The sequence below is a fragment of the Scyliorhinus torazame genome, chromosome 12, assembly GCF_047496885.1.
Source record: "Scyliorhinus torazame isolate Kashiwa2021f chromosome 12, sScyTor2.1, whole genome shotgun sequence".
NCBI lineage: Eukaryota > Metazoa > Chordata > Chondrichthyes > Carcharhiniformes > Scyliorhinidae > Scyliorhinus > Scyliorhinus torazame.
In genome coordinates, this window is record NC_092718.1 from 73,970,217 (window position 1) to 73,997,273 (window position 27,057).

The 27,057-nt window shown below is 47.4% G+C and overlaps 1 protein-coding gene across 2 annotated transcripts in view; it reads left to right on the top strand.

Annotated features, from left to right (window-relative positions):
- Positions 1 to 27,057, top strand: part of LOC140386483 (uncharacterized) — a 95,494-nt gene that overhangs the window by 52,238 nt on the left and 16,199 nt on the right. The window contains exons 10-15 of one of the 2 annotated variants that reach the window (XM_072468869.1): positions 1,029 to 1,133; positions 1,968 to 2,168; positions 5,688 to 5,792; positions 6,617 to 6,724; positions 12,978 to 13,085; positions 23,423 to 23,577. In XM_072468869.1, coding sequence (XP_072324970.1) covers positions 1,029 to 1,133; positions 1,968 to 2,168; positions 5,688 to 5,792; positions 6,617 to 6,724; positions 12,978 to 13,085; positions 23,423 to 23,577 — 782 coding nt within the window. The remainder of the gene's footprint in view (positions 1 to 1,028; positions 1,134 to 1,967; positions 2,169 to 5,687; positions 5,793 to 6,616; positions 6,725 to 12,977; positions 13,086 to 23,422; positions 23,578 to 27,057) is intronic. The other variant, XM_072468870.1, reaches the window with a different exon arrangement.

Consider the following 27,057-nt stretch of genomic DNA (forward strand, 5'->3'; position numbering starts at 1 on the left):
TCCAAGGGGCCGCTACACATGGCAAGATATCCGCTCCTGCCAGCAGTGGGAGTCATGGCGACCGGATGGCAAAAGGTCACTGTCCCCCTGGCAGGAAATCAGTTCAGAAATTTCTCCTCCCGAAGTTGATGGAAGAGGATTAATGGCGATGGGGTTTCCGCTGATCCGTGACTGGAAAACGTTTGCGATCATTCACATCTCACCTTTGTTCAATGAAAGGCAAACTGGCCAGGATCACGCTCAGCCCCAACCGCCCCCAACCGCCCCCATCCCCACCAAACTCCTCCCCCCTGCGCCCCTGCACACATCAACTCTCCCCAGGCTCCCGCAAACCAATTGCCCACCAGAAGGCAATTAGAACGGTCTGTGTCTCGGATGTGTAATAGCTGTGTGCACCTGGCAAACCTCGCTTACATCAACGACTTTGCAGTAGGCAATCATTGCTGCCGGCACTGCCGCTGCCATATTTCACTGTTCCTCTGAATCTGTGCTGAGGCTGGTGACCGAAAGGCAACAGCGGAGGGAAGGGAAGGGTGACAACTGGAAGACATTCGGAATACTGGATTCTAAGCATTGAGCAATGTAAGGGTTAAAGGCTTGGGTTATAGTGTGTTTGACTGCAGTGGCCATGTTTGCTTTCAAAATAATTCTATTTTGCTGGGCCTGAGTGCTTTTAGCAGCCAGAAGGTGAAATTGACAGAAGAATGTGTTTGTAAATCTGGGCTCATGGACAGTGATTTGACTGGGAAAGTCCCTGAGAAGTTCATCTGCTTTGCAGAAATGGTTTGATTTTCAACTTGGGGAGATGAGGTCATTGTTGGGTGGAGCCAATGAGCTCAGAGAGACATTTTGAAAAGATTTAGAGAGGCAGATTTTGTGGAGAAATTGTTCGAGAGAGGAGTTGAATTCCGGGTGGTTTTGGATGGGGCAGCAGTGCTTGAGGGGCAGAATGTCCTCCTCCTGTTGAAGCGTTTCTATGCAGAGGTGAAGTCGCCTTGGTCTAATTGCTTCTCGCTCTCTATTTTCAGGTTCAACAACCAGCGGAATGTCTCGTTCAGTGAACCTGACTGGCACCATGGCTAATGCCATCCATCCCAGCACCATGCCCACAATTGATCACACCACACTGCCGGGTAAGGAACAGCGCATTCATTATTACACACGTGGCGGAACGAGGCACTACCAGGTAGACATTAGTAAGGAAGAACAAAAACTTCATTGGAAACTAACAAGGGAAACGTGAACCCAGGCACAGAGTCTCTATATCTCTGATGATTACACAATAGTACGAAGTCTTACAACACCAGGTTAAAGTCCAACAGGTTTATTGCGAATCACTAGCTTTCGGAGCACTGCTCCTTCCTCGGGTGAATGAAGAGTTGGGTTCCAGAAGCAGATATACAGAGAAAGTCAAAATGCAATTCGATACTTTGAATGCGAATCTCCACATTAAGATTACACAATATTCAGCACCATTTCGGACTCCTCAGGCACAGAAACACATCTGTGTCCAAATGTAGTGAGACATAGACAATGCCCAGTCTTAGGATGACAAGTGGCAAATACCATTTGCGCCACACAAGTGCCAGGCACTAACCATTTCCAATAAGAGCGAGTCAAACCATCACATCTTCATATTCAATGGCATGACCAATGCTTAATCTCCCAATATCAAAATCACGGGGATTAGCATTGGCCAGAAACTGAACTGGACTCGCCATACAAATCCTCTGGCTACCAGAGCAGGTCAAAGACCAGGAAATTGCTTCTCCCGAGGTTGATAGGACACATTTTCAAAGGAGCAGGGAGGCAGTTTTGGGAGAAACTTCAGAGAGAGGAGCTGAATTCAGGATGGTGTTGAATAGGGCAGCAGTGTTTGAGGGGCAGAATGCTCTCCTCCTGTTGAAGCGTTCCTCTGCGGAGGTGAAGTCACTTTGGTCTAATTGCTTCTCTCTCTCTATTTTCAGATTCACCAACCAGCGGAATGTCTGGGTCAAGGAGCGTGACTGGCATCACGGCTAAATTCGCCCAACCCACCACCGTGACCACAATTGTTCGCACCACCACCCTGTTGGATAAGGAATACCCCATTCGTTCTCTCTCATCGTGGCAGCCCATCGAGGCAATATCGGACAATAATAACTTGTCACAAGTCGGCTTCAATGAAGGTACTGTGAAAAGCCCCGAGTCCCACATTCCGGCGCCTGTTTGGGGAGGCCGGTACGGGTATTGAACCCGCGCTGCTGGTCTTGTTCTGCATTACAAGCCTACTGCTTAGCCCACTGTGCTAAACCAGCCCCGAAGGCAGTGCAAAAGCATTGTTGGTAACTACCAAGGGAAACTCATACCCAGCCATAAAGTCTCCAGACTCACTGATGATTCAAATGGTCATTGGATAGACATATGGACGATAAGGGAATAGTGTAGATGGGGTTTAGAGTGGTTTCACAGGTCGGCGCAACATCGAGGGCCGAAGGGCCTGTACTGCGCTGTAATGTTCTATGTTCTATGTTCAGCACCATTCGCGACTCCTCGGACACTGAAGCAATCTGGGTCCAAATGCAGAAAGACCAGCCGATATCCAGGCTTGGGCTGACAAGTGGCAAGAAATATTCGCGCCACACAAGTAGCAGGCACTTACCATCTCCAGTAAGAGAGATAATACTGTGGTGACCAGAGCAGGTCAGAGACTAGGAAACCTGCAGCACACAACATACCTCCTGACTCCACAAAGCCTGTCCACCATCTACAAGGCACAGATCAGGAGTGTGATGGAATGCTCTCCATTTGCCTGGATGAGAGCAGCTCCAACAACACTCAAGAAGCTCAACATCATCCAGAACAAAGAAGCCCCGCTTGATCGGCACCCCATCCACAAATATTCACATCCTCCACCACCGACAAACAGTGGCAGCCGTGTGCACCATCGACAAGATGCACTGCAGCATCTCACCAAAGTTCCTCAGGCCGGGCAGACATTACTAAGGAAGAACAAAAGTTTCATTAGTGATATACCATCAATTCACTGTGAGACTGTGAGAACGAGTGAACATAGGGCTTTATTATCCAGGAACATGCCTGCCAGTGTCTGCTGTACAAATGAGTGCCGCCCACAGGTGGCCGGTCTATATATTGCCCCGGGGAGGGCGGAGCCAGAGGCGGTGCCCACCGGGGTTCCAGCACAATACCTGGAAGTAGAGCGTATTATCATTTCCTGGTCATAGGTCACAGTACTATACAGACACTTCATATTCAGGTGAATACATTCACCACAATTGGAAAACTAACAAGGGAAACTTATACCCAGGCACAGAGTCTCTATTCTCGCTGATGATTGCATAATGTTCTGCATCACACGTGACTCCTCCGACACTGAAGCAGTCAGTGTACAAATGCAGCACATCTGGCCTATATCCAGGCTTGGGCTGACAAGCTGCAAGTAACATTCGCGGCGCACAAGTGCCAGACACTTACCAACTCCAAAAAGAGAGATTTAAACCATCAATCCTGGACATTCAATAGCAATGCCATTGCCTATTACCCCACAATCAACATCCTGGGGCTTAGCATTGGTCAGAAACTAAACTGGACTCACCGTACAAATACTGTGGCTACCAGAGCAGGTCAGAGACTAGGAATCCTGCAGCGAGTAACTCACCTCCTGACTCCCCAAACATGTCCACCATCTACAAGGCACAAGTCAGGAGTGTGATGGAATGCTCTCCACTTGCCTGGATGAATGCTGCTCCAATAACACTCAAGAAGCTTGACAGCATCCAGAACAAAGCAGCCCTGTCAGATTGGCACCCCACCCACAAACATTCACACCATCCACCACCAACGCAACGTGGCAGCCGTGTGTACCATTTACAAGATGCACTGCAGCAATTCACCAAGGTTCCTTAGGCAGCACCTTCCAAACCCACGGCCACTCCCATCTAGGAGGACAAGGACAACATATACCTGGGAACACCAGAACCTGCAGGTTCCCCTCCAAGATACTCACCATCCTGACTTGGAAATATATCGTCCGTTTCGTCACTGTTGATTGGTCAAAGTCCTTTAAACTCCCTCCCTAACAGCACGGTGCGTGTACCGACACCACATGGGAATGCAGGGGTTCAACAAGGCAGCTCACGCCCACCTTCAAATTAAATAACAAAAAAATACAGGTCTTAGCACTCTGGCTCCCGGCTGACCAGGGGCACCACTCCCGGGCCCTCCGGTTTCTCTCCATTGGTCGGTGCTCACCGCTCTAGCACGATGGGCACCAAGTCAGTCGCATGGACAATGAGGGTCATCACACTCACCCCCCAGTCCGGTGCCAGAAGGGGTTTGGGGTGGGGCGGGGTGGGTGGGGGGTGCGCAGGAGGAGGGGGCTTGATTTAACTTCCTGTGCCTGCCATCCCATTGCGTGCAGCTCGCAGCGTTATCCGTCCCAGTTGGATATTTCCCACAAAACCAAACCATCATTCGCCACCTGGACTTCAATTTCCAAGGGGCCGCTACACATGGCAAGTTATCCGCTCCTGCCAGCAGTGGGAGTCATGGCGACCGGATGGCAAAAGGTCACTGTCCCCCTGGCAGGAAATCAGTTCAAAAATTCCTTCTCCCGACGTTGATGGAAGGGGATTAATGGCGATGGGGTTTCCGCTGATCCGTGACAGGAAAACGTTTGCGATCATTCACATCTCACCTTTGTTCAATGAAAGGCAAACTGGCCAGGAGCACGCTCAGCCCCAACCACCCCCATCCCCACCAAACCCCTCCCCCCTGCGCCCCTGCACACATCAACTCTCCCCAGGCTCCCGCAAACCAATTGCCCACCAGAAGGCAATTAGAACGGTCTGTGTCTCGGATATGTAAGAGCTGTGTGCGCCTGGCAAACCTCGCTTACATCAACGACTTTGCAGTAGGCAATCATTGCTGTCGGCACTGCCGCTGCCATATTTCCCTGTTCCTCTGAATCTGTGCTGAGGCTGGTGACCGAAAGGCAACAGCGGAGGGAAGGGAAGGGTGACAACTGGAAGACATTAGGAATACTGGATTCTAAGCATTGAGCAATGTAAGGGTTAAAGGCCTGGGGTTATAGTGTGTTTGACTGCAGTGGCCATGTTTGTTTTCAAAATAATTCTATTTTGCTGGGCCTGTGTGCTTTCAGCAGCCAGAAGGTGAAATTGACAAAATAAAATGAAATGAAATGAAAATCGCTTATTGTCACAAGTAGGCTTCAATGAAGTTTCTGTGAAAAGCCCCTAGTCGCCACATTCCGGTACCTGTTCAGGGAGGCTGTTACGGGAATTGAACCGTGCTGCTGGCCTGCATTGGTCTGCTTTCAAAGGCAGCGATTTAGCCTTGTGATAAGTATATCTGGGCTCAGGGACAGTGATTTGACTGGGAAAGGTCCTGAGAAGTTAATGTGCTTTGCAACCCACAGAGATGGTTTGATTTTCAACGTTGGGAGTTGAGGTCATTGTTGAGTGGAGCCAAGGAGCTCAGAGAGACATTTTGAAAAGATTTAGAGAGGCAGATTTTGAGGAGAAATCGTTCGAGAGAGGAGTTGAATTCCGGGTGGTTTTGGATAAGGCAGCAGTGCTTGATGGGCAGAATGTCCTCCTCCTGTTGAAGCGTTTCTATGCAGAGGTGAAGTCGCCTTGGTCTAATTGCTTCTCGCTCTCTATTTTCAGGTTCAACAACCAGCGGAATGTCTCGTTCAGTGAACCTGACTGGCACCATGGCTAATGCCATCCATCCCAGCACCATGCCCACAATTGATCACACCACACTGCCGGGTAAGGAACGGCGCATTCATTATTACACACGTGGCGGAACGAGGCACTACGGGGTAAGGAAGAACAAAAACTTCATTGGAAACTAACAAGGGAAACGTGAACCCAGGCACAGAGTCTCTATATCTCTGATGATTACACAATAGTAAGAAGTCTTACAACACCAGGTTAAAGTCTAACAGGTTTATTTCGAATCACTAGCTTTCGGAGCACTGCTCCTTCCTCGGGTGAATGAAGAGTTGGGTTCCAGAAGCAGATATACAGAGAAAGTCAAAATGCAATTCGATACTTTGAATGCGAATCTCCACATTAAGATTACACAATATTCAGCACCATTTCCGACTCCTCAGACACAGAAACATGTCTGTGTCCAAATGTAGTGAGACCTGGACAATGCCCAGTCTTAGGATGACAAGTGGCAAGTACCATTTGTGCCACACAAGTGCCAGGCACTAACCATTTCCAATAAGAGAGAGTCAAACCATCACATCTTCATATTCAATGGCATGACCAATGCTTAATCTCCCAATATCAAAATCACGGGGGTTAGCATTGGCCAGAGACTGAACTGGACTCGCCATACAAATCCTCTGGCTACCAGAGCAGGTCAAAGACCAGGAAATTGCTTCTCCCGATTTTGATAGGACACATTTTCAAAGGAGCAGGGAGGCAGTTTTGGGAGAAACCTCAGAGAGAGGAGCTGAATTCAGGATGGTGTTTGATAGGGCAGCAGTGCTTGAGGGGCAGAATGCTCTCCTCCTGTTGAAGCGTTCTTATGCGGAGGTGAAGTCACTTTGGTCTAATTGCTTCTCTCTCTCTATTTTCAGATTCACCAACCAGCGGAATGTCTGGGTCAATGAACCTGACTGGCACCATGGCTAATGCCACCCATTTCAGCACCGTGACCACAACTGATCACAACACCATCCTGCCGGGTAAGGAACACCCCATTCGTTCTCACACACTGAGGTGGCTCAAGGCAATACTGGGCAGACATTAGTAAGGAAGAACAAAAGCTTCATTGGAAACTAACAAGGGAAACTCATACCCAAGCACAGAGTCTCCATACTCCATACTTGATGATTGCACAATGTTCAGCACCATTCGCGACTCCTCAGATACTGAAGCAGCCCGGGTCCAAATGCAACAAGACCGGCCTATACCCAGGCTTGGGCTGACAAGTGGCAAGTAACATGCGAGCCACTCAAATGCCAAGCACTTACCATCTCCAGTAAGAGAAATTTAAACCATCACTCCTTCATATTCAATGGCAATACCATCGCCTAGAACCTCACAATTGTCATGATATTCAAACACACACATCATGATAGACAGACCAACAGACCAATTAGCACACATAACACGACAGCCAATCACAGACAAGGGCAGACACAGTATAAGACAAGAAACACGACTTCTGGTGGACAGTCCGTCTGGAGACAAGTACAAGGACAGGACGAAGTTGAAGTTGTACAAGACATTGGTACGGCCACACTTGGAATACTGTGTGCAGTTCAGGTCACCCTATTATAGAAAGGATATTATTAAACTAGAAAGAGTGCAGAAAAGATTTACTAGGATGTTGCCGGGACTTGATGGTTTGAGTTATAAGGAGAGGCTGGATAGACTGGGACTTTTTTCCCTGGAGCGTTGGAGGCTTAGGGGTGATCTTATAGAGGTCTATAAAATAATGAGGGGCATAGATAAGGTAGATAGTCAACATCTTTTCCCAAAGGTAGGGGAGTCTAAAACTAGAGGGCATAGGTTTAAGATGAGAGGGGAGAGATTCAGAAGGGCCCAGAGGGGCAATTTCTTCACTCAGAGGGTAGTGAGTGTCTGGAATGTGCTGCCAGAGGTAGTAGTAGAGGCGGGTACAATTGTGTCTTTTAAAAAGCATTTAGATAGTTACATGGGTAAGATGGGTACAGAGGGCTATGGGCCAAGTGCGGGCAACTGGGACTAGCTTAATGGTAAAAACTGGGCGGCATGGACTGGTTGGGCCGAAGGGCCTGTTTCCATGCTGTAAACTTCTATGATTCTATGATTCTATGACCTGATTAACAAGACACTCAGAGTATCACCACGTGCTGAGTACCAAGACAGATCTGTAAATAACAAGTTGGAATAAAACTGCGTTGTACCAATCGCAACCGTGTTGGTTCATCTGTACCTCAGAGCACCCAACACCACATTATACCAGTGAGTGGATCGATACCTGCCGCCATACCTCAGCGTACAGAGACAACCAGCAATACCCAGGCAAGATGTACGGGCTCCCGATTCCGCAGCCGATCCAGTGCCACGGCGATCTCCGCGAGAACTGGCAGCGATTCCGGCAAACGTTTGAACTCTTCATGGTGACAGCCGAACTTAAAGATCTGGCCGATGATGAAAAAATAGAGTTTCTCCTCACCATCGCCGGTGCAAGAGCAGAAGAAATCTTTTAAAAATTCAAGTTCTCCAAGGGGCAAAACAGGTACAACTTCCAGGCAGTCCTGGTCAAATTCGGCAAATACTGTGAGGAAAACACACTCCAATCGGCAAGGAAAGGTAAGAAATGCGGCAGTACTCACCTCGAGGCCGAAATCCCGGGCCTGAGAGCGATTTGTTGGGTCGAGGTCGGCGGCCATCTTGCTAAAGGGACTACACTAGCGCAGTTGCGCGAGAAGTGCGCAGAACCGGAAGGTTCGTTTGCGCATGCGCGAGACTACGTGCATGCGCAATCAAGAAAACGGCCATCGGTAAAGGAACAGCGATCTGCGCATGCGCAATTGCTTCCTACGTGCTACGTCACGCGCGTCATGACGTCAGAGGCCCCAGACCGCGCCAATTTAAAAGGGAAACGTCCCAAATCCAATTTAAAGGGGAAACGTCCCAAATCAAAGAAAAAATCTTTTAAAGCTGTAAAACAACCTTCCTTCACCTGGAATGACAGCACAATGCCTCAAATTGAACCAGGAAATGAATTTAACCTCCGAAGAACCCTGCAACAAGCAGTTACATACGCACAAACCGATGATTCCGAACTCGAATACTTCGATACCGATCTTTACATTTTTTCCGGACCTCGCGAGCCCAATAACAGCTCCATGGTCCTAGACGGCTACGACCGGGACGAACCTTTCAGGTTGCACATTGGCGACCCCTGCATTGAATCCGACGCAGATGCGGATTCACTTTTCGGATCTGAGGATCTTCAACCCAGCAGATACGACGTCCCAACTCATCAGTGCAGGATGATGCTGCAGCCTGAAATTAAGAGACAGAAAGCGGTACAAGCCCACAGAGAGCGGCCTGCTGCCACACAGAGCGTGGTCCACGCCCCGCTCAGGGTTCCCGACCCCACGAGGGAAGCAACGCAAGACTCCAATGCGCAGTCCTTGCAGGAACAAGACAATGAGAGTCTAGCAACCTCCTCTGACCAATTAGCGGCAGATGATGCAAGTCTGCCATGCTCACGTAAACAGCAAGAAGGCTATAACAGTCCACCACGCTCCAGTGCACAGCAGGACGACCATGACGGTCTATCATGCGACAATGAAGGGCACAGCGCTGATGACTGTTCAAGCCCAAATGAAGACAAGCCAAAGGAATCGCCTCTTCCAAGCCTGAAGAAAAAAGGATTATGCGCTGACCTTCAGGATCATTATAGCCGAAGAGATATTAATAATGCTGCACAGTCACAGAAGGATGCTGAGGAAAGAAATTACTAAAGAAATTACTTGTATGTCTAACTTGTAAGGAGCAGACCGAAAATTGCCATTGCTTTAGTACGGATCAAAAAAATGGACAAGCCATTGATCCTCATTTAATGGAAATAACACAACCTGAATCATAGCTACAGCAGGGACAACTGTCTCCCTTCAACACGAAACCGCAAAGTCCCAACTTCAGAGACCAGCAGTTAGTCAGTAATGACTCTTCAAACCCTGATGGGAATATTAATCGCATTGAACCTATGCACACTCCACTGATAAATGAGCAGAACATTGGAGCAAGAATCCTGAGGATACCGACATCGAGTAGCCAGATAACGAATTTAAAACCCGCAGCAGTTTCAAGTGAACCAATTGTGCTTTCCAGTGATGGTGAAGATGCAGATAAGATCGATCCGATTATCCATTGTACCACATTAACTCCAGAGATTAAGCATTTATGTCTGGGGAGTAGAATGTGGGCAATTGAGAACAGTAAAAGAGAGACTGTGACTATGCCAGTCCCAGCAAAATCAGACCCAGAGACTATGAAGGCATGTACATTAGAAAAGGATACATATGAAGTAACTGAGAAGAAAATTGAAACGGACTGTTCTTTGGAAACTAGTACAATGACGAAAGAAACATTGGATCCAACATTTGATGCCCTATGGTGTTGGTTCATCGGTACCTCAGAGCACCCAACACCACAACAATCATCATTCTGGGGGTTAGCATTGGCCAGAAGCTGAACTGGTCGCAGCCACCAAAATATTGTGGCTACAGGAGCAGGTCAGGGGCTAAGAATCCTGCATTGTGTAACTCACCTCCTGACCCTCCAAAGCCTGTCCACCATCTACAAGGCACAAACAAGGAATGTGATGGAATACTCCCCATTTGCCTGGATTTGTGCAGCTCCAACAACACTCAAGAAGTTCAACACCATCCAAGACAAAGCAGCCCCTCTTGATTGCCACACCTTCCACAAACATCATACCCTCCACCACCGACGCACAGTGGCAGCCGTTTGTACCATCTACAACAGGCATTTTCAAAGTCGGGGGCGTGACCCGCGGGTGGGTTTGCGGGTGCGTGTCGGGAGGGTCGCGGCACTCCTGATTGCGCAAATTCGCGTGCAACAGCCGCAGCAGCCGGCTTTGAACAATGCCAGCTGCTGCGGCCTTCAAAAAGGCTGGGAGCATATAATGTTTTGTGCACAATGTTTTGCGCATGCGCACCGATGAGCAGGCACACATGCGCAGTGTGGCCTGTTTTTTTTTAATATGCTCCCAGCCTTTTTGAAGGCCGCATCAGCCGGCATTGTTAAAAGCCGGCTGCAAAAAGTTTGGGGCGAATGATGTGATTGGTTGCTTTCTGAACTTTGTTGCTGATGAAGTGGAAGTCTCTTATTCCAAGAATGGTCATGACCTGGGTGTCGCATTTAAGATTGGGAAAGACAGTCTCGCTGACAGACTGTTTCCGCATCTTCTGTGCTACACTTGTGCTGTGAAGCTTTACTTTGGACAGATGGAGACTCCATACTTTCCGACACCGGAAGGCTTCACCTTCATCCAACAGGTTCTGTTGGAGGAGCGTGTACGAGGGCCAAAGGGACCCAAAACCATTTCCTCCATTTCTGTCAGCAGAAAACAAGGGAAGAAAAAATGGTGGGTCGCGCAGGTCGGCCGGCGTGGGTCGTGAAGGTCTGCTGGCGTGGGTCGTGAAGGTCGGCACGGTTGGGTCCCGAAGGTTGGCCGGTTGGTAAAAGTGGGTCCCTGGAAAAAAAGCTTGAAAAACACTGATCTACAAGATGCACTGCAGCAACTCACCGAGGCTCCTTAGGCAGCGCCTTCCAAACCCACGACCACTACCATCTAAAAGAACAAGAGCAGCAGATACCTGGGAACCCCACCACCTGGAGGTTCACCTCCAAATCACTCACCATCACAACTTGGAAATATTTTGTCTTTTCTTCAGTATCGCTGGGACAAAATCCTGGTAATCCCTCCCGAACAGCACTGTGGGTGTACCTATACTACACGGGACTGCAAAGTTTCAAGAAGGCAGCTCACCACCCCTTTCTCAAGATGCAAATAGGGATGGGCAACAATTGCTGGCCCAGCCATCGAAGCCCATATCCCATTTTTAAAAACCTCAAAAGTGCAGGTTTTCACACTCTGGCTCACCCTGACCAGAGGCCCCATTCCCTTGGCTACGCGGTTTCTCCCCATTGGTCGGTGTTTGAATGCTCCACAACGAAAGGGCGTCAAGTCAGTCACAGGCAAAACGAGAGCCACATTCAACCCCCCCAGTCCGGTGCCAGAGGTGTTTGATGGGAAGGGGGGGCACCGCAAGGGGGAACATCAGAACTCCTACCGCCTGCATTCTCATTGCGTGCAGCTATCAGAGTTATCATTCCCAGTGGGATATTTCCCACAAAACCAAACCGCCCCTCGCGCTCTGGACTTCAATCTCCGGAGGGGCACCTCACAGGGCCTAATTAACCGCTCCTGCCAGCGGTAGAAATTGTGACGAGCGGATGGCAATAGGTCACTCTCCCACCGGCAGGCATTTAGTTTGGAAATTCCTTCTCCCGACTTTGATGAGAGAGGGTTAGATGTGGGTGGGGTTTGCCGTCGACCCATGGCAGGGAAAAGGTTTGCGATCATTCGCATCTCAGCATTGTTCATTGAAAGATAAACTGCCCAAAATCACGCTCACCCCACCAAACCCCCAGCCCCAGCAGCACCACAGCAAACCACCCCAAGACTCCTCCATATCAATCGCCCCACCAGAGGGTAATTAGAATGGTCTGTATCCCAGTTATGTAAGAGCTGTGTGCACCTGGTGAGCCTCGCTTACAGCAACGACTTTGGGGTAGTCAGTCATTGACGTCATCCACCCTCGGCAATGTCAATGCCACATTTCGCTGTTCCTCCCAATCTGTGACGAGGCTGGTGCCCAGGAGGCAATAACGGAAAGAAGTGGGACTGAGATGACTGAAAGAGTTTTGGAATATTGGATTCCAAGTATTGGGCAATGTAAGGGTTAAAAGCCTGGAGTTTGAGTGTGTTCCAATGCACCGGTCATGTTTTTAAAAAAGAATTCTATTCTGCTGGGCCTGGGTGCTTTTAGCAGCCAGAAGGTGAAATTGACAAAAGAATGTGTTTGTAAGTCTGGGCTCATGGACAGTGATTTGACTGGGAAAGTCCCTGAGAAGTTAATGTGCTTTGCAACCCACAGAGATGGTTTGATTTTCAACTTGGGGCGATGAGGTAATTGTTGAGTGGAGCCAAGGAGCTCAGAGAGACATTTTGAAAAGATTTAGAGAGGCAGATTTTGTGGAGAAATCGTTCGAGAGAGGAGTTGAATTCAGGATGGTGTTGGATGGGGCAGCAGTGCTTGAGGGGCAGAATGTCCTCCTCCTGTTGAAGTGTTCCTCTGCGGAGATGAAGTCGCCTTGGTCTAATTGCTTCTCTCTCTCCATTTTCAGGTTCAACAACCAGCGGAATGTCTGGGCTGGTGAACGTGACTGGCACCATGACTAAAGCCACCCATCCCAGCACCGTGACCATGATTGATCGCAACACCACCCTACCGGGTAAGAAACACTCCATTCGCTCTCACTCACCGTGGCAGCTCGAGGAATTATCGGGCAGACATTAGTAAGGAAGAACAAAAGCTTCATAGGCAACCAATAAGGGAAACCTATACCCAGGCACAGAGTCTCTGTACTTGCTGATGATCGCACAATGTTCAGCACCATTCACAACTCCTCAGACACTGAAGCAGTCCGTGTACAAATGCAGCAAGTCTTGGACTATATCCAGGCATAGGCTGACAAGTGGCAAGTAATATTCGCGCTACACAAGTGCCAGGCACTGACCATCTCCAAAAAGCAAGAATCTAACCATCACCCACAACATTCAATGGCATTACATAGGAACATAGGAATTATGGTTTGAGCTGCTCCACCATTCAATCAGACCATGGCTGATCTCTTCCTAGTTTCAAAGCCACCTCCTTATCTGTTCCCCATATCCCTTTAACCTGTTTTTAAAATCAGATATATATCTATCTCCCTCTTGAAAACATTTAATGTTTCGCACTCCACTGCACTATGGGGCAGCGAGTTCCACAAATTCACCATCCTTTGCGAGAAGTAGTGCCTCCTCATCTCAGTTTTAAATCTACCGCCTCTCAACCTATATCTGTGACCTCTTGTTCTAGTTTACCCCACAGGGGGGAACATTTGATCTACATTTACTTTATCAATTCCTTTTAGTATTTTATATACCTCGATCAAATTCCCTCTTATCCTTCTAAACTGCAGCGTGTTTAGAAGTTGAATCCAAACTGTTGAATCTCTCCTGTACGTCAACCCTTCATCCCCAGAATCGATCTGGTGAACCTCCTCTGAACTGCTTCCAATGCCACCACATCCTTCCTCAAATAAGGAGACCAAAACTGGATGCAATACTCCAGATGTGGTCTCACCGACACCCAAGACAATTGCAACAATACTTCTCTACTTTTATACTCCAGTCCTTTTGCAATAAATGGTAACATTCCATTTGCCTTTCTTATTACATTTTGTACCTGCATTCTGACTTTCTGCGATTCATGAACAAAGAAACACAGATACCTCTGTCTAGATGCACTTTGAACCTGCTTTCCATTTAGATAATAATTTGCTTTACTATTTTGTGGGCTAAAATGGGTGACCTCACACTTATCCACATTAAACTCCATCTGCTAAATTTTGTCCCCATCTTCTAGCCTATCCATATCCATCTGTACCCTTCATGAAACCATGCTGACAATGTTTGATTGTGCTTTGTCTTTCCAAATGTTCAGTTATCTTCTCCTTAATGTTTGGTTCCTGCAGCTTCCACAGCACAGAGGTCAAGCTAACAGGTCTATAGTTTCCTATGCTTTGCCTCTCTCCCTTTTCAATAGGAGAGTTACATTAATGTGTTTCCAATCCACCAGGACCTTTCCAGAATCCAGAGATTTTGAAATATCAGAACCAATGCATCCACTATCTTCACTACCACCTCCTTTCATATCCTAGGGTGCAGGCCATCAGGTCCTGGAGGCTTATCTGCCTTTAGTCCCATTAGTTTATTCAATACCATCTCCCTAGTGATGGTTATTGCACCACGTTCCTCTGCATTAACCGCAGTTCTTGGAACGTTTTTATTGTACTCTACCGTGAAGGCAGGCAACATTTTGGTTCCGTGCCTCCAAAACTCTGTGTTCCCCATTATTACCTCACCAGTATCACCCTCTAAAGGGCCACATTTACTTTAACTATTCTCTTCCTCTTTAATAGAAGCTCTTGTATCATTGTTGATGTTTTCTACTAGTTTACTTTCGTAGTTCATCTTAACTTTTTTGATTCCATTTTTATAGCTTTTTGCTGACCCCTAAAGACCTCCCAACCCTCCAGCTTACCACTCATTTTTACAATATGGTATGCTCTAATTTTTGCCTTTATGTCCTCCTTGACTTCCTTGTTTAGCCATGGAATGTTTTTCTCCCTTTTGCAATTCCTCTTCCTCTCAGGAATATATTTTAATTGAGAGGAGTTTAATATCTCCCTGAACATCCGCCATTGTCCCTCAACTGTCCTACCTCAATTATTTGGGCCAATTCTTTCCCCAGGCCTGTATAATTACCTCGGCCCCATGCTAAACCTCTAATATGGCACGCTGTCCTCTCTCACTCAATCTGAATTTGAAATTCTAGCATGCTGTGATCACTCCTTCCAAGAGGATCATTAACGACAAGACTATTGATCAACCCTCCTTTGTTACATAATACTAGATCTAAAATAGCGTGCTCCCTGGTAGTCTCCATAACATATTGCTCTGGGAAACAACCCCTCACGCACTGTATGAAATCTCCCTCAAGGCTACCCTTGCAAATTTTATTAATCCAGAGAATATGCATATTAAAATCATCCATGATTACCGGTGTGCCCTTCTCACAAGCCCTCATTATTTCTTGGTTTATACTATGCCCCACTTTGGACATATTGCTCGGGGGCCTGTAAATTACTCCTACCAAGGAGTTTTTCCCTTGTTTTTTTATTTCCACCCATATCGATTCAACATTTTGGCCCTCAGCACCAATATCACCTCTTAATACAGCCGTGATGTCATCTTTAACAAATAAAGCAACTCCTCCTCCTGTTCCACCCTGTCTATCCTTGCAGAATACTGAGTAGCCTTGGACGTTTAACTCCCAGTCACAGTCCTCCTGCAAACCGTGCTTCAGTAATCCCCACCAATTTATATCCATTTGTCTCTATTTGTGCCGTCAGCTCATTGACCTCATTCAGAATACTACGTGCATTTAGGTACAAGTTTTAAAAATATGTCCTACTGATTTGTCTTTCCCTTGCAGGGTTTTCTTGTGCACTACGCTTTGCACACATTCTGACCTTCTTCATTAATCTCTGATAACACAGCCTCATACCCAGCTTTCCCTCCTCCAGTCACCTCACATTTTATTCATGTTTTCTTATCCCTCCGCAGTCATTAGACTGGCCCTGCCTGTCCATCCTATTAACCTCTAACTTCTCACATGTTGACTGCTCTCTGGTTCCCCGTATACCTGGTGGGTGGTGTTCTCACGGGTAATGGTGGTACCCATGTCAATGATCTGACACGTCTCGCAGAGATTGCCATGACAGGGTTGTGTGGTGTCGTGGACGCTGTTCTAAAGGCTGGGTAGTTTGCTGCAAACAATGGTTTGTTTGAGGTTGTGCGGTTGTTTGAAGGCAAGTAGTGGAGGTGTGGGGATGACCTTGGCACGATGTTCCTCTTCATCGATGACGTGTTGAAGGCAGCGAAGAAGATGTTGTATTTTCTCTTCTCCGGGGAAGTACTGGATGATGAAGGTTACTCTGTCGGTTATGTCCCATGTTTGTCTTCTGAGGAGGTCGGTGCGTCTTTTTGCTGTGGCACGTTGGAACTGTCGATTGATGAGTCGAGCGCCATATCCCGGTTGTACGAGGGCATCTTTCAGCGTCTGTAGATAGACATCCATAGTTATGGATAGCTTAGGAATAAAACAATTTAAATCAACTACGCACCATCCAGAATCGCAGGGAGCGTTAGAAAGGTGGCATCAGACATTAAAGACAATGTTGAGGGCTTATTATCAAGATTATCCAGAGGATTGGGATAAAGGAATTCCATTCGTACTGTTTGCAATTAGGGATGCACCTAATGAGTCAACCAAATTCAGCCCTTTTGAACTAATTTTTGGTCATGAGGTAAGAGGATCACTTGAATTGATTAAGGAAAAATTGGTGAGTGAGCAGTCAGAACTTACATTATTGGATTACATGTCAAATTTTAGGGAACGATTAAATAGAGCAGGTGAATTGGCTAGACAGCATTTAAAAGGTGCACAAAATGTGATGAAATGGGTAGCGGACAAGAAATTCAAAGTTCGTAGTTTTGCCAGTGGGGATAAAGTTTTAGTGTTGTTACCAGTGGTAGGTGAACCTTTAAAAGCTAGGTTTTGTGGATCTTATCAGATTGAAAGGAAATTAAGTGAGGTGCATTATGTGTAAGAACGCCGGATAGAAGGAAAATTCACCGCGTGTGTCATGTGAATATGTTTAAAAGGTACTTTGAAAGGGAAGGAGAGCAAAAGGAGGAGGTTTTAATGATTTTAACTCAAAGTAACAAACCAAATCCAGATGACTGTGAATTTGACATACTTCGAAATAAATTGGAAAACGAGGATGTTCTTAAAAATTGGGATAAATTGTTGAGTTACATTCCAGAGGAAAAACGGACTGACCTGAAAGAATTATTGATATCACATGGGCAGGTTTGTGGAGATAAATTGGGAAGTACTAAAATGGCTATACATGATGTAGATGTGGGAAATGGCGTTCCAATTAAACAACATCCATACAGACTTAACCCTTTAAAATTGGCGCAGGTTAACAAAGAGATTGAAACTATGCTTAAAAATGGCATAATTGAAGTAGGTTGCAGCCAATGGAGCTCACCCATCATGATGGTACCAAAGCCGGATGGTACCCAACGATTGTGTGTGGTCTATAGAAAGGTTAATGCAGTTACAAGAACGGACTCTTATTCTATCCCACGCTTGGAGGATTGCATTGAGTAGGTGGGACAATCCGCTTTTATTTCCAAATTGGATTTACTTAAAGGTTACTGGCAGGTACCTTTATCCAAAAGAGCGAAGAAGATTTCAGCTTCTGTAACTCCAGATGGTATATACCAGTTCAAAGTTATGCCATTTGGCATGAAAAACGCCCCAGCCACATTTCAATGGTTAACTAACAAAGTTGTTTCAGGATTACCCAATTGTGCGGTATACATCGACGATCTGGTAATTTTCAGCCAGACATGGAAAGAACATTTAAAGCATCTGATGGAGTTATTCGATCGACTTCAGGAGGCGGGTTTGGTGGTAAACCTAGCCAAAAGTGAATTTGGAAAAGCCCATGTCACTTTCCTTGGCCATACAATCGGACAGGGTCGAATGGTCATACAGGATGTAAAAACAAAAGTTATTGAGGAGTTTCCAATACCCTCGACATGAAGGGAAATAATGCGATTGCTTGGCATGAGTGGTTTTGGTCGAACATTTGTGCCAAATGTTTGGAGCGGGGTTGCTCCACTGACGGACTTGCTCAAGAAACGTCGAAAATTTCAGCGGACTGCCTGAAAGCTGTGATAACCAATGCTCCTGTGTTGGAGAATTACAAGGGACTCTGTGATCAGATTGAACTAATGTATCTGACCTTAAAGAGAAATGCCGATGCATAGAGAAATGGATGGATCGTGCAGAGGCCTTCTCGTCCAAAGAGACTGGATTCCAGTTGGAGGAAGAAGAACTAAAATGGACGATGTTATAATACCTGTTTGCATGTGTTGTTTTTTGAAACAGAGAGGTATACTTACTGTCTACATTTCTTAAAGGATAGTGAAAAGGTGAAAAATGAAACCATCTTGAAGTTGATGGTTTATTTTTTTTTCTTGGGGGGAGGTGTCATGGGAATATCACTTTAAGAAATGTTTGTCTGCTCAAGTGGCTGCAGTGATGTCAGAGTGTGGGTGGAGCTGAGCTCTGGCTCTGCTTTTTAGTTTCGCTTTGAGGAAAAGCTTGGGTGTGTTTATGTTTTTTTAGTTTCGTTTTAGTGTTGGAGCTGCAGCCAGTGAAAGAAGGTGTAATTTGATCTCTCTGCCATCTAAAGACTCTTTAGATCATTTGGGTGAATTCAAAGTGATAACTGCTCTCAGTAGAAAATCTAAACCTGATCTGCTTCTGTAAAAAGGGTTTTTGTCTTATGGATGTTAAAAGGAAAGTTTAAGGATTACTTAGAGTGTTGTGTTCTTTGGGGGTTGTATTTGAATTGATCGTTGCTAAGATATTCACTGTATGTTTTAAAAAGTTTAACTGAGTTCATAGAAGAAACATTGATTTGCTTTAAAAAATACTTTTAGATTTCTGCTGCACCACACCTGTAGAGTGGGCCATGTGCTCCCCATCCCACAATCTAGTAAAAGTTGTGGGGCAGGTGATCTCCTTTATATACTTTGGAGTTCTCTAAACCCTGGCCCATAACAATGGCATCAAGGAGCCCTAGCAAAATAGGAGTCAATGGGAATCAGAGGGAAAACTCTTCACTTGCTGGAGCCATACCTGGCACAAAGGAAGATGGTTGTGGTAGATGGAGATCAATCATCTCAGGACATCACTGCAGGAGTTCCTCAGGGCAGTGCCTGAGGCCCAACCATCTTCAGCTGCTTCATCAATGACCTCCATTCCATCATAAGGTCAGAAGTGGGGATGTTTGCAGATGACTGCACAATGTTCAGCACCATTTGCGACTCCTCAGACACTGAAGCAGTCTATGTCCAAATGCAGCAACACCTGGACAATATCCAGGCTTGCGCTGACAAGTGGCAAGTTACATTCACGTCAGGTGGCCAGGTTATGACCATCTCCTACAAGAGAGGGTCTAACCATCACCCCTTGACATTCAAAGGCATTATCATCGCTGAATCCTCCACATCATCAACAACCTTGGGGTTACCATTGATCAGAAACTGAATTGCACTCACCATTTTAATCCTGAGACTACCAAGGCAGGTCAGAGGCTAGGAATCCTGCAGTGAGGAACTCTTGACGCCCCCAAGGCCTGTCAAACATCTACATGGCACAAGTCAGGAGTGTAATGGAATACTCTCAACTTGCCTGGGTACTCATCAGATACAGCTCCAACAACACTCAAAAAGCTCGACACCAGCCAGGCCAAAGAAGCCCGCTTGATTGCTCCCCCTTCCACAAATATTCAAACCCTTGTAGAGGGTTCCATCTCTGCTACTCCACTACTGGGCCGATATCTGGGGTCTGAGTATCTGTGTGTGTCTCTCTCCAGCTGGCACTGAAACTTCAGAGGCCAGGGGATGCCGCACTGGGACACCTCCACGGAAGAGAGCACTGAATCAAGCCTGCCGTTTATCCCTAACCGGAAGCCTGAGGCTTATATCACACAGATATCCAGACCCCCACCAATGCCCAGGTGATTCTCTCTCTTGCCGGTGGTGCAACACCCACCCGGTATCTACTTCGCTGGAGTAGCTTTCCCAAGAGAGAGAATAGGACACTGCTGTTTATTACCTAACCAGCAGCCTGTCCTGAGTGAATCGTTCAAGATGACCCTAGATTCTCGAACCCGGAATTAAGGTGAGGAATATCTTAACAATGACTTGGTCAGAGATCGCTGGTGAGAGATTGAAGAATTTAAACGACTCCAATTATCAGCAAATCAAGGTTTATTGCAAAACCCAGGTCAAAATCATCAAACAGAAGAAATTATAATAAAATCTTAAACTCTAACACAAACTAAGTCTATTCAGAAAGTACTATAACGGACACAACGTAAAATCTTATTGTTACACAGTTTTAGCAATAACACAGAACACAAATCAAGTCCCCTTCCCCAAAGCCTCAACCACTATCAAGGTCAAGGGAGTTTCGCAAGCTGCTGCAGGGTACTTACAGTCACAGGCTGCTGGAGGTCAAGTCAAAGGTGGAGAGGTCAAGCCAAGAGCCCCTCAATCGAAACACAGCCCCTTTTATATCCGTTTTACCTGGCTTTTTCCTGTGTTCGGCCAGCCCCTTTTGCATTGAATCCATAAGGTTTAAAGTTCCCGCTGGTCCTGCCCCCTTTGAGCCGGTCAGACCTGTCAAGATAGGGGTGCCTCCCCTAGGTCCGCCTCCAGTCTGCTTTTTGAGATAACGAGGTTGAGCTCCCTTGTGAAGATTTTCAAAGTCTTCCATCTGCTCTGGAGATCGCTGCTATGTTGATGGGGTGTTGATTGGATTCTGCTCTGGTGGAGGCCAAGTCATTTACATCTGCATGGGGCTATGACCATCCCATTGTCCTGCTTGCAGGCAGGCCCCTTACAGCATTACCATGCCCCTTTGTCTCTGTGTTTAATCTTATCTAGTTGTCTGGCTCCTTCTTCCTTGTAGCTCCTGGGGGGGGTTTGTAAATACCTATGCCCCTACTCAGCTCAGCGGACCAAGCCTGCTGGGAAATCTGGTTACGTTCTTTTGGCTGACAAATGTCCAGTTTACAGTCTCTGGGTTTTATTCTTGGGCAGTCCAAAAAGGGCCGAATTGCCCGAAAACCTTACACCCTCCAGACAAGTAGTAGCAGCCATGTGTACCATCGACAAGATGCATAGCAGTAACTTACAAAGGTTCCTCAGACAGCACCTTCCAAACCCACGACCACTGCCATCTAGAAGGATAGGCGCAGCAAATACCTGAGAACCCCACCACCTGGAGGTTCCCGTCTAAGTCACTCACCATCCTGACTTCAAAATATATCATTGTTCCTTCACTGTCACTGGGGCAAAATCCTGGCATTCTCTCCCAAACAGCACAGTGGGTTTATCTACAGCTCAAGGACTGCAGTGGTTCAAGAAGAAAACTCACCAGCACATTCTGAAAGACAATTAGGGATGGGCAAAACTTGCTGGCCTAACCAGCGATGTCCACATGCCGTAAATTAATGGTTAAAAAGCCCATACAACCATTCCTATCTCTGTTACCTCCTCCAGCCCCTACAACCCTCCGTATTTCTATAACGTCCTCCAACCACCTACAACTCTCCCTATCCCTGCAACCTCCTCCAGCCTCCTCCAATCTTCCCTATCTCTGTAATCTCCTCCAGCCCCTACACCCCTCCCTATAAAAATAACCTCCTCCAGCCCCTACGACGCTCCCTATCTTGTAACCTCCCCCAGCCCTTACAACCCTGTGTGCGCGTGTCACTGTCGATAGAGTCACAGACACGAGTGAGATAGTGACCAACCTCACCCCATAACGTGGGCAGCAGAATTCCGTCCAACAGATTGGTCAAGCCTGTCCCAAAGTCAGTGATGCACCTTGACCAGACCCGCGGCGTACCCAGCAGGAAGATCTCCGATAGCATCGCGCTACTCAGGGATACGATCGCCTACGAGCGGGACAGTTGAGGTAGCGGGGTGGACATCCATCTCGTCAGCCTAGACCAGGAGAAGGCCGTTGACAGAATATCGCACCACATGGCCGATGTGTTGTCTAAAATGGGGTAAACAAAACAAGTCGCCCACACCCATCTGGGTGTTGTCCTCACCCAGACGGGAAGAAAAACTCCATATATGTCTTTGTCAGCCGGGCTACTTCAGGGAATTGTTTTATTCACTGTTATTCAAGATGGACAATTAGCTGGGCTGACAAGGTGGCTCCAGCTGGTTGCATGCTTCACTTCTGGAGGTTTCTGTGCAATTCAAAACCAAAGAAAGGCCCTGGAGCATAACAGACTGGATGTCTGACCCAGCCAACTATGAACAGAGGCAGCTGCTTCCAAATCCCAGTCTCTAGTTGGTTGCGAGTCACCTGAGCATTATCTGTGCCAACACACTTTGTTTTCAACCTTTTGAGGTATTGGGGAGCAAAGGTGGGGGTGTGGTACTTTGTGCGCTACAGGGGGGACTTGTTTCACAACCCAAAACCAGTTTAACAAGACTGAACCCCTTTAATTATACAGCGTTTGGGTCACATATATCAGTTGCCGTTTGACCTGTAAAGAGTAGCTGTAGCTCCAGGTACCAGCCTGTGCTGTCTGCCGCCAAGCTGGCCTTCATCAGAACTGCAAATTGCTGGAACATTGGAACCTGTGCCCCCTTGGGGGGGGTGGGGGTGACACTCAGCACAGTGGTTAGCACTGCTGCCTCAATTCCGGCCTTGGGTCACTGCCTGTGTGGAGATTTCACTTTCTGCGTGGCTTTCCTCCGGGTGCTCCGGTTTCCTCCCACAGACCCAGCGAGGCCCACACCCCCTGATAATTATAATATCAATAATCTTTATTGTCACAAGCAGGCTTACATTGACACTGTAATGAAGATATTGTGAAAAGCCCCGAGTCGCCACATTCCGGCACCTGTTCGTGTACACAGAGGGAGAATTCAGAAGGTCCAATTCATCTTCACACTTCCCATGAAGGAGCAGACAGCGTCACTGTTCACAGCAAAGCAGTGACTGAGGCTTCCTGTTTAGCTGCTGACGGTCAGACTTAGTCAAAGCAAAACCAGTCACCAGGCAGTAAATCCTGGAGCAGTAATGGTCTGATCATGAACTTTGCTGAATTAATGTAATAATAAATAACGTATTTATTGATATCCTGCAATAGAGCATCATTAAGAGAAACCAATTTTATATTTCCATCACCACGGGTTTTCATACGTTATATACGTTACTCCGAGGTATGGGAGCGAATGCTTTTTTCAGAGGGCTCGACAGGATTTGGCAGTTTGATGAAAAGGGTTCATATTACCTGAGGGACCAGAGCCCGACCTTACCCTGTTCTTTCTCCTTGTCTGTTAGATATTGGTGAAGGAGAATCTGGAAAAAGCAGTGGACCGACGACAGTGACCGTTATAGCCGGACTGAGCCTGCTCCTGGTATCAGCACTAATTGTGGCAAAATGTTGTATGAATAACTCTTTCAGGTCAGGACGGACAGCGAATGAAATCAGCAGTGTGAGTATACTCAGCAGTAGCATAGACAGCATCATCCCCAAGAGCACGGGGTTATGACACTGAGAAAAGCTCCTTCTCCACTGCCTCCAATAAACACTCCCAGGGCAGGTACAGCACGGGGTTAGATACCGAGTAAAGCTCCCTCTACACTTTCTCCAACAAACACTCCCAGGACAGGTACAGCACGGGCTTAGATACAGAGTAAAGCTCCCTCTACACTGTCCCCATCAAACACTCCCAGGACAGGGACAGCATGGGGTTAGATACTGAGTAAAGCTCCCTCTACACTTTCTCCAACAAACACTCCCAGGACAGGTACAGCACGGGGTTAGATACAGAGTAAAGCTCCCTCTTCACTTTCTCCATCAAACACTCCCAGGACAGGTACAGCACGGGGTTAGATACAGAGTAAAGCTCCCTCTACACTTTCTCCATCAAACACTCCCAGGACAGGTACAGCACGGGGTTAGATACAGAGTAAAGCTCCCTCTACACTTTCTCCATCAAACACTCCCAGGACAGGTACAGCACGGGGTTAGATACAGAGTAAAGCTCCCTCTACACTTTCTCCATCAAACACTCCCAGGACAGGTACAGCACGGGGTTAGATACAGAGTAAAGCTCCCTCTACACTTTCTCCATCAAACACTCCCAGGACAGGTACAGCACAGGGTTAGATACAGAGTAAAGCTCCCTCTACACTGTCCCCATCAAACACTCCCAGGACAGGTACAGCACAGGGTTAGATACAGAGTAAAGCTCCCTCTACACTGTCCCCATCAAACACTCCCAGGACAGGTACAACACGGGGTTAGATACAGAGTAAAGCTCCCTCTACACTGTCCCCATCAAACACTCCCAGGACAGGTACAGCACGGGGTTAGATACAAAGTAAAGTTCCCTCTACACTGTCCCCATCAAACACTCCCAGGACAGGTACAGCACAGGGTTAGATACAGAGTAAAGCTCCCTCTGCACTGTCCCCATCAAACACTCCCAGGGCAGGTACAACACGGGGTTAGATACAGAGTGAAGCTCCCTCTACACTGTCCCCAATCAAATACTCCCATGACAGGTACAGCACGGGGTTAGATATAGAGTAAAGCTCCCTCTACACTGTCCCCATCAAACACTCCCAGGACAGGTATAGCACGGGGTTAGATACAGAGTAAAGCTCCCTCTGCACTGTCCCCATCAAATACTCCCAGGACAGGTATAGCACGGGGTTAGATACAGAGTAAAGCTCCCTCTGCACTGTCCCCATCAAACACTCCCAGGACAGGTATAGCACGGGGTTAGATACAGAGTAAAGCTCCCTCTACACTGTCCCCATCAAACACTTACAGGACAGGTACAGCACGGGGTTAGATACAGAGTAAAGCTCCCTCTCCACTGTCTCCAATAAACATTCCCAGGACAGGTACAGCACGGTTTAGATACAGAGTAAAGCTCCCTCTACACTGTCCCCATCAAACACTCCCAGGACAGGTACAGCACGGCGTTAGATACAGAGTAAAGCTCCCTCTCCACTGTCCCCATCAAACACTCCCAGGACAGGTACAGCACGGTTTAGATACAGAGTAAAACTCCCTCTACACTGTCCCCATCAAACACTCCCAGGACAGGTACAGCACGGGGTTAGATATAGAGTAAAGCTCCCTCTACACTGTCCCCATCAAACACTCCCAGGACAGGTATAGCACGGGGTTAGATACAGAGTAAAGCTCCCTCTGCACTGTCCCCATCAAATACTCCCAGGACAGGTATAGCACGGGGTTAGATACAGAGTAAAGCTCCCTCTGCACTGTCCCCATCAAACACTCCCAGGACAGGTATAGCACGGGGTTAGATACAGAGTAAAGCTCCCTCTACACTGTCCCCATCAAACACTTACAGGACAGGTACAGCACGGGGTTAGATACAGAGTAAAGCTCCCTCTGCACTGTCCCCATCAAACACTCCCAGGGCAGGTACAACACGGGGTTAGATACAGAGTGAAGCTCCCTCTACACTGTCCCCAATCAAATACTCCCATGACAGGTACAGCACGGGGTTAGATATAGAGTAAAGCTCCCTCTACACTGTCCCCATCAAACACTCCCAGGACAGGTATAGCACGGGGTTAGATACAGAGTAAAGCTCCCTCTGCACTGTCCCCATCAAATACTCCCAGGACAGGTATAGCACGGGGTTAGATACAGAGTAAAGCTCCCTCTGCACTGTCCCCATCAAACACTCCCAGGACAGGTATAGCACGGGGTTAGATACAGAGTAAAGCTCCCTCTACACTGTCCCCATCAAACACTTACAGGACAGGTACAGCACGGGGTTAGATACAGAGTAAAGCTCCCTCTCCACTGTCTCCAATAAACACTCCCAGGACAGGTACAGCACGGTTTAGATACAGAGTAAAGCTCCCTCTACACTGTCCCCATCAAACACTCCCAGGACAGGTACAGCACGGGGTTAGATACAGAGTAAAGCTCCCTCTCCACTGTCCCCATCAAACACTCCCAGGACAGGTACAGCACGGTTTAGATACAGAGTAAAACTCCCTCTACACTGTCCCCATCAAACACTCCCAGGACAGGTACAGCACGGGGTTAGATATAGAGTAAAGCTCCCTCTACACTGTCCCCATCAAACACTCCCAGGACAGGTATAGCACGAGGTTAGATACAGAGTAAAGCTCCCTCTGCACTGTCCCCATCAAATACTCCCAGGACAGGTATAGCACGGGGTTAGATACAGAGTAAAGCTCCCTCTGCACTGTCCCCATCAAACACTCCCAGGACAGGTATCGCACGGGGTTAGATACAGAGTAAAGCTCCCTCTACACTGTCCCCATCAAACACTTACAGGACAGGTACAGCACGGGGTTAGATACAGAGTAAAGCTCCCTCTCCACTGTCTCCAATAAACACTCCCAGGACAGGTACAGCACGGTTTAGATACAGAGTAAAGCTCCCTCTACACTGTCCCCATCAAACACTCCCAGGACAGGTACAGCACGGGGTTAGATACAGAGTAAAGCTCCCTCTCCACTATCTCGAATAAACACTCCCAGGACAGGTACAGCACGGTTTATATACAGAGTAAAGCTCCCTCTACACTGTCCCCATCAAACACTCCCAGGACAGGTACAGCACGGGGTTAGATACAGAGTAAAGCTCCCTCTACATTGTCCCCATCAAACACTCCCAGGGCAGGTACAGCACAGGGTTAGATACAGAGTAAAGCTCCCTCTACACTGTCCCCATCAAACACTCCCAGGACAGGTACAGCACGGGGTTAGATACAGAGTAAAGCTCCCTCTACACTGTCCCCATCAAACACTCCCAGGACAGGTACAGCACAGTTTAGATACAGAATAAAGCTCCCTCTACACTGTCTCCATCAAACACTCCCAGGACAGGTACAGCACAGTTTAGATACAGAGTAAAGCTCCCTCTACACTGTCCCCATCAAACACTCCCAGGA